This window comes from Pterocles gutturalis, unplaced genomic scaffold (assembly GCF_000699245.1).
Source record: "Pterocles gutturalis isolate BGI_N339 unplaced genomic scaffold, ASM69924v1 scaffold43540, whole genome shotgun sequence".
In the NCBI taxonomy this organism is placed as follows: domain Eukaryota; kingdom Metazoa; phylum Chordata; class Aves; order Pterocliformes; family Pteroclidae; genus Pterocles; species Pterocles gutturalis.
Genome location: NW_010142381.1, coordinates 7,878 through 16,471, shown reverse-complemented (window position 1 = coordinate 16,471; position 8,594 = coordinate 7,878). Strand labels below are relative to the sequence as shown.

The following is an 8,594-nucleotide window of genomic DNA, read 5'->3' as shown; positions in this document are numbered from 1 at the left end:
CCGCACAGCCCCCTCGAGCCGGGCAGCGTGGGGCTCTGACTGCACGGTCCTGCCTTGCAGCTGATGCAGCAGCAGACGACGGTTTTCTCCACCTCCCACGGCAGCTACCTGAGCCCTGGCGTCACCTTCACCCCTTGCCACATCCAGCAGATCGGTGCAGTCAGTCTCAATGGTCTGCCAGCCACTCCTATTGCGCCAACATCAGGTGAGGGCCTGGTGTGGGCCAGGACGCAGCAAGTCCTTCACGACCAATGAACTCCTGCCCCAGCACTCAGCACGGTGCTCATAAAGGTAAAACAGTTCCCGTATCCCTCCGGGCTCAGCATCTGGATTAGGCCACTCTTTTCTAACCATGGAGCCTCTGAGGACAGCAGTCCCTAGTTGTGCACGAATTTCTGCAACCTGCCTGACACCCTCACACGTTCAACGCATGTTCTCTTGCCATACTGCTGTCCTCTGCTGCAGTTTTTCCCTTTGATATAGTTAAGGACCAGGCTCCCAGGATTGCTCTTGACTCTTAGTACAGCAGTGCTATTATTCTTTATTATCATCATCCCACAGTAATAATATCAGCAATAATGCATATTGGGTTTGAACAGCTCTCAAGAACAGAGTTGCATCATGCTAGGTGCTGTACAAACCTGTATTAAAAATGTTCCATCCCAAAGCTCTGACACCAGCCAGGACTAGCAATGCTCCTCGCACTCCTCTCACTAGTGCTGCTTCTAATTTTGTGAAGGCTCCAGCAGTAGTCTGTCACCTCCACGTGCCAACTAGAAGAGATAATAGTTTCATACACAGCAGTCTTTCCAGGCAGATGGAAGGAGGGAGCACGGGCTTTGCGGGACCGTGACTCTCATGGGATGTCCTCTCTTCTTGCTCTACAGGGCTACATTCACCACCTCTTCTGGGAACAGCAGCAATGCCAGGACTGGTGGCACCCATTTCAAATGGATTCACTGGAGTGGTACCATTCCCCAGTGGGCATCCAACCTTGGAAACAGTTTACACCAATGGCCTTGTGCCATACTCAGGTACACAGAGCAGGAAAAAAAACAATCAAAACCCTCAGGAACTGCAGTTAGCTCCTTTTTTCTGGATTCTCCACACAGAACACTTTTTCTAGCTTGCTACTGGCCCAGAACTGAGACTCACTTGGTGGGGAGGAGGGGTGGTGGGTAGAGACAGAGCGAATGCATGAGTGATTCCCTTTGCTGTGCCTTTGATTGTGTTCTTCTCTGCAGCCCCGAGCCCGTCAGTAGCAGAGACTTTGCACCCAGCCTTCACAGGAGTTCAGCAGTACGCAGGTACCAGCTTCCCTTGTCTCCCTCAGGCCCTTGTGTGTCCAGCCAGCTCCTCAGGTAAACAGTTTGTTCTGTCTCCTTGGAATACAGCTGTGTATCCAGCCACCACCATCACCCCTATTGCTCAGAGCATCCCTCAGCCACCTCCTGTCCTGCAGCAGCAGCAGCGAGAAGGTGAGGATCAGGGTGGGAATGTGTGTGTCCAGGGGGGTGGTGGTGGGATTTGTGTAGCTCATTTTTTGCACGACAGAACCAACATAGACAGCACTAATCTTTTTCCACTCTAATCTGTAATATTGGAGCTGGGTTACGGAACCAACCATGTCTCTGCAGTAAGTGGTCTGGAAGGGTTCAGAGGATGCTTGTCATGTCAACTTTCTGAGCTTATCCCTGGCCAGATGCTGCCAAGCACAAAAGGGACAGCAAGCACGAGAACACCAGGCTTTGACCCCAACGGGTATAGAGTCAGCACCTTACCCACGCAGGCAGGGAAAAAGAGCACTTCCTCTCCATCTTTTACTGATGCCAGAACCACACTGGTACCCGTCAAACCTGTCTCTCCAACACGCTGTTCTCTCTCTTCAGCCTTCCTAGCCCCATGAGTTTGTTTTTCAGGTTATTTCAAAACTGGCCTGCTCAGAATTTGGGGGAAAAGGCATTCTCTGTCTGCTTCTGCTTGTGCTTCGTACAGCAGGTGTCAGTGATGGAACAGCTCCTTGTGCTCATCAGGCTCACACAGACCAAGTGAAGGAGTGGGCAGGACTAGGTCAGCCCATAAATCAGATGTGTGGTAGTCCAGGAGATTTCCAGCTGGGGCTGTGACTTATGGGCTGAAAGCAACCACTGCAAAGCTGTGGGCAGGGAATGCGAGAGCAGCAGCTTTCACATAGCAGTGTCTCCTGCTCTCCTAGGACTGGGAGAGCTATGAAAAAGGAGCTGCCACCTCAGCTAATTTCCTTCCAGCAAAGCAGCACCCAGACAGAGAGTTGTGTCCAACACCCCATATGGGAACTGGGCAAGCGGTGAAAGTGAATCTGCTCTCCAGAATCTAGCTCTGCGTATTGCCTCCCAGCTGCTCTTAGAGAGCCCTCAGAACCCTTCGTGAACCAGTGACTGAGAGACACAAGCAAGAGGAGGTGGAGACAGAAGGAGGCAGTGCTAGGGTTCTCCTCCAGTGCTGTGCTCCGAGTTGAGCCCATTTCTCTTCCCCTTCCCTTTGGGGGCTCTCTGTTTTGTCCCTCCCTATTGGCCCCATGCCTGCAGGTCCTGAAGGCTGCAATCTCTTCATCTACCATCTCCCTCAGGAGTTTGGAGACAATGAGTTGATGCAGATGTTCCTGCCCTTTGGCAATATAATTTCCTCCAAGGTCTTCATGGATCGTGCCACCAACCAGAGCAAGTGTTTTGGTGAGTGCTGATGCCAGCGGGCAAGGGAAGCACGATGGATAACGAGGATACTCGTGCACTGGGCATGGCACCAACCGTGCCATTTTTATCCATGCCTCTGTCCTGTCCTTCAGGTTTTGTAAGCTTTGACAACCCATCCAGTGCACAGACTGCTATCCAGGCCATGAATGGCTTCCAGATTGGCATGAAACGTTTGAAGGTCCAGTTAAAACGACCCAAGGATGCTAACCACCCCTACTGACAGCAGTGAGCAAGCAGGAGTCACTTCTGAAGCACAGGTAAAGCTGGCACCATCACAGCACAGTTCCTGTACAGTTCTGGCCAGTGTCGGGGGCAGTAAGGTCTGGCTTCTCCCGGCAGGGTGGGAAGCCAGGAGCTGAAATGCAGTAACACAGCTAGCAAGGCAGAGCCCTCACCTGCCAGGGTCCAGCCCCAGCACCTAAGCAAGGCGACCAAGGCAGGCCTGGAGATGATGGCCAGGTTCAAACAAGAGTCTAAATCATTAGGCAACTTTGTGGCAATGAGGCAGGCCCAAGGCCAAGCCAGAGTCAATCCACAAGTCAAGATCAGGATCAGGTCTGGTTAAGGTAAACAGAGTCAGACATAGTCTGTCAATTAGATATTGGGAAGAAATCTTTTCCTGTGTGGGTGGTCAGGCAGTGGCCCAGGTTGCCCAGAGAAGCTGTGGATGCCCCATCCCTGGAGGGGTTCAAGGCCAGGCTGGATGGGGCTTTGAGCAACCTGCACTGGTGGGAGGTGTCCCTGCCCGTGGCAGGGGAGTTGGAACTACATGGTCTTTAAGGTCCTTTCCAACCCAAACCATTCTGTGATTCTATGATGGTCCAGTGATTGCCAGGCAGGGCTATAATGAGAATAATAAACAGATTCAACATCAGGCTGGGAAGACAATTCAAGGGTTGGCATCCGGCTAATACGATCCATGGACAGGACAGGTCCATGGACAAGTGGAGACTGGCACTTCTGTGATGTACATAAGACATCTGAAGGTACAGGCCTGAGCTGTAATGAGACTCCTGGGCCCATGGGCAGAGAGTGTGGGCAGAGGCCCCAAGTGAGGCTGGACAAGGCCATTAAAGGCCTGTTAGTGCACTCAGGGCCCTGACAGGCAGATGGGTTCAAACTACCTGCCTGTGGTCTAAGCAAGGTTTCAGTCTACTTTCTGACTGCTCCCAAAAAGTGTTCATCTTCCTAAGAAGTTTTAAAACCCCGTAGTCTTGTTTTCAGCTGTTACATGTGCTCTGATACTACGCTGGAGAGAATGCTTTGCAGGGTAAGAAGGGACAATCTCATGATTCACAAGGATCACAGAAAAGCAGAGAAAAGGTGAGACCCTGAAAGGCCACAGAAGAGCTGCCTGACAATGAACTGGCTGTCAAAGAGCTGGCTCCTACCAGCCAACAGACTGGTAGCAAGGCAGGGCTGATCTTGGTCCCTTCCTATTGGGGTTATCTTCCTCCATGTTTAAGCAGCAGCAACTCAAAGGTTACATAGATAGCCTCCTAATCTCCCGATTCCCTCCTGCCTCCCTTTCTATTCAGGTGAAGGGAAAGTCCAGAGGAAGAATTTCTGCTTCAGGTTGATTTACAGAGAGGCCAGTAAATTTATCAACTCTTTCAACACCACCCCTTTCCTTCCTCTGCTCCCCACCTACCCACCCCATGCTCCTTCTGCCCTCCTCCCCAAAACATGCAATTAAAGAGAAGGCTCAGGAGGAAGATTCTTGCCATAATGGACTCACATATTTGCCGGTAATGTGGTGCATAGCGAAGGGACTAGAAAACCAGCAGCCCCTGGGGACCTGAAGCTCTTCCTCTTGGGGTATGCCTGGAGTACATGGACCAAGAAAAACCACTGGTGTGTCTCTAGGTTACTGCAGTGATGTATGGAAATCTAGCTGCATCACTCCTTCCCTTCTGCCCCATCTCCTGGCCCTTTCATAGATATAAATACATATATATGTACAGTCTATTTTTTTTAAAGTGGCTCACGGGACCAAACTTTTCCATTCAGAGACTGACTCCTTGCCAAGAGGGACTGGAAGTTAAGGGTTTACCTTTGCAACAGTGTCTTCTCAGCAAGCACTGCAGATAGGCCTGAACATTTTGAGAGGATGCTTGGATGGACAGAGAGCAAGAGACAGACAGTGCATCTCTCTGCTCAACATTATCAAGAAGCAAGGAGAAAGAGAACTACATACCTCCAGGATTAGGGCACAGCCAGCTGCTCAGCTCGAGTCACTTATCCACTGACCTTAGCACCAGCCTGGTTAAGAATCTCAAGAACTCTTAGTCTTACCTTGCCAAGGGCTTCTGCAGACAAAGCTCCTGGAATTTGGTGCCAAAGCCTATCCTGAGCACTCCTCGATTAGGCTGAAAGCACAGGAAACCAGTCCCTTTACCTACAGGAACTGTACTGCCTCCGCACACATGGCACAGATCTGTGTTTCATAGCTCTCCATGGTAACAGAGCATTTTCTTGATCAAAGCAAGAGAAGATGAGTGTGAGCAGATGCAATCTCCAAAACAGAGTGACAGAAGCCTCCCGGGGCTACACGCTGCCTCCACATGTCAGAAGTAACCTAATGTCCTGTTTTGTCTGGGAATTGGAACTGCTCGCTAACCAGCATTTTCTCCACCTGAATTTAGCGAGAGGACTCACATCTTACATCCTCTGCAAAGCTGTCCCAAGCAGGCACAAGGATGGTATGATGAAAGTGGGTTGCCATTCTGCTTTTTTCCCCACCACCCCCTCCAAGAGACAGATTATGCAGCATATATAGATACAGCTGTATAAACATACACTTAAGCACAGAACATAGGTCACAGCTTGATTTAAAAAAGATCCCATGGGGGTGAGGGGAACTGTCATCCTGATAAGGCATATCCCTTTAGCAACCTGAAATTGTCTCTAACTTTCTACCAAATAAGGAAAAAAACAAAACAAAACAACCCCACAAACCTTTTGAATGATAGTTTCAATATTCCAGAGTTTGATAAGGTACCAAGAACATTTGTGTGTGTGTGTGTGTGTGTGTGTGTGTGTGTGTGTGTCCGCATTCAAATGTGAACAGAAGGTTGGTGGAGAAAGGTTGTGCAATTGATACTGAAGCGAGACATGGGGACTTCAGAGAACCTCAGCCAATTCTCATCCTCCTCTGGTTTCCCTTTGTTCAGATGTTTGCTAGGGCACAGTTCTTTAAGTACCTTCACATCTCCTCAACCACCCCTCTGTATCTGATGCTGAGAGTTTATGAGAGAGATGGATGAAGCTGTGCGAGTCTGTGTGTTTCTATAGTCCATGTTTACTTATTGTAAATACCATTTTTATACTTAACATCTATTATGTACGTGATTTGTATAATGTACTTTATTTCTGCTACAAGTAATTTCATGAAGTTTAAACTTAATCTAATTTTGAACAAAAAAAAAACAATGGAAAAAAAGACCAACAAATGCAAAATGGAGAAAAAAGGACTGTGGAAATTCTAGGTCAAGCTGGTTTAAAACAACCATTTGCAGTTTCTTTCCTCGCAGTTACTGATAATGACAGTACAATGTTACAGGTGCGATATAAGCTTCGTCAATGTCAGATTCCTCACTCTGGTAAAAAAAAATCTTAAATTTATTTAATAAAAGTTTTACTTGCTAAGTAACGGGTATTACTTCACGTATTAGTTGCACCTGCTTTTAGATAATGCTTACACTTGAAGACAATCACCTAAGGCCTGATGTTCCCGTTCACCAAAGCACCTGCGCAGTTAAAAAGCATTTCACAGGGGGGATGGATGACAGAGCCTGAGTCCTACAGCATACAACCCCGCCTCACTCTGAACACCACACAGTGTCCACATGTCTCATAAGAAGGCTCTCTGTGGATTTTTATTCCGTTCTTCAGCAGATGACCCCCCAACATGCAAGTTTGTTGTATTAGTCCAATTGCACCAAATGAGTTCAGCACCCAGGCTCCAGCAGATCTAAACACAAACCAGTCCCAGCTCTTGTGTGCAGATACCAGACATCTTTTAAGAACCCTTGTGTACTCTGCTCCCACCTGAGAGAAAAAAACTGGTTCTCTCAACAGCACCTTGATGGAGATCAATCAATCAATCGAGAACCAGAGCCCAGTCCATCTTGTCCTATGCACAGAACCTAGCAAATGCACATACTCCTCATCTCTGCCCTAAAGGTGAGGAACATGCTTGGGGTTGGTAGAGGACCAGCTCTGTTTGCCATGCCCATGGTTCAGCTCCCTTCTATAAAAGCACCAGTTTCCCTGGGAGTTTCTTCTGCCTTGAAACCCCTATTTAATGGTCCTGGATAAAAGCAGAATATGAGCAGAGAATGAAATCTAGGACTACCTCTGTTTTTTTATGCCTCTTTGCTCCTGTACCAACACAATTCTGCAGTGACTGAGCCAAGGTGTATACTGGCAAACTGTCCTGAGAAGCAAGCAGGTGTGTGTTTTAGAACGGGTGAGTTCAAACTCAAGAGTTTGTGAAGTGCAGTGAGTTCTTATTTCCACACAGCTCTGTAGAAAGCTATGTCAAAATCCAGTCAATGGCAAGGAGAGAGGAAGGGAAACACTGAGCGGGTGCCTGTTCCTATGATGTGAGTGAAATGTTCTTGTGGCTCAAAGTGCCACACACCATTCCTAGTAACAAGACTTAAGAACTCAAGCTGCAGTGACATGTCTTGCAGGCACACAAGCTTTTTTTTATCTAGCTCAGAACAGGAGTGCACTTAGTCTAGCACCTAGCTGTCAACGGAGCAAAGAGGCATGCAGTGACCCTTTCCCAGGAAGCTGCCTCTCACTGGCTAGAATGTACGCCTCAAACTGGTTTTTTTTTCTGTCCTTGGAGAAGACCAGCTATGATCCAAGAAAGACTGCGATTGGCCAGGCTCTGCACGCTCCATTTTAGTTCTACAAGACAAGCCTGTTTTTTTAAAGCAATACCTGGGCTGTTCAAATAAATTCCAAAGCTGTTAACCACTTTCTACAAATGTTCAGCTTTCAAAGGTATTTAAAATTCCGTCAGGATTCATGCATTGTGGACAGGAACAGCACACAAAATGACCAGCCTTTCAGACATCAAGGACCCCACATAGAATCTGTTATCCATCCCCAGCCCAGGAGGATTCAAGCAGAGACTGCTTTTTCTTAGCAACTAGAACTTGTAAGCTTATGACACATAGCCATAGGAATAACATGTTAGGGAAGAATTCCATCTATATTATTTTCAGTGCAGGAATAATCAATCCATCGTGGCACTTACAGCAAGAAAGAGCTGATTTAATAGGTCCCATGCAGTCAGCAAATGTCTACCAACAGGCCTGTGCTCACAGAAGCCAGGTCACCAGCCTTCCTTTACAAGAAAGCATCAACATGTAACATCAACACATAAAAATAATCTATAGTTTAATTAAAATAGAGATTAAAGTTCTACGTGTAGGAAGCAAGAAGGTTCCCAGAATCCACAAAACAATGAAGCAGTGGAGCAGGATGTCCCAGGAATGTGCAGACATTCCAGGACATCCTGTACAGAGGCTAAAGCTGGAGCTGAGAGAAGACTGGAGGAGTAAAAGCAGACAGGTGAGGCTGAAGGAGGGGAGATGGGTGGAGGGCTAAGACAGAGTGAACAGTGGGAAAGATCTCTGACTGACAGGTAGAAATACCAGATCTGTGGCTGAGTCAGGGTGAGAGGGAGACCAAGAAGAGTCTTATGAAAAGAGCTAAGGTTACTTTGCCACCACTGCTGCCCTGCTCCTGCTTGACACCAATAGCTGAATGGGATGCTTAGTGGGACAGGGGAAATGTGATTAGAAGGAATGTAGGATAGGAGAGGAGCCTGAGACTGGACATCCC

The 8,594-nt window shown here is 47.9% G+C and overlaps 1 protein-coding gene across 1 annotated transcript; it reads left to right on the top strand.

Moving 5' to 3' along the window:
• Positions 1 to 60: 60 nt before the first annotated feature.
• CELF5 (CUGBP, Elav-like family member 5) lies at positions 61 to 2,952 on the top strand (the record flags this gene model as incomplete). Its single annotated transcript, XM_010084339.1, has 6 exons — positions 61 to 205; positions 888 to 1,034; positions 1,245 to 1,307; positions 1,395 to 1,478; positions 2,568 to 2,711; positions 2,825 to 2,952. Coding segments are annotated over 6 exons (711 nt in total), but the record flags the coding sequence as incomplete, so codon positions are not given.
• Between the last annotated feature and the right edge of the window lie 5,642 nt (positions 2,953 to 8,594).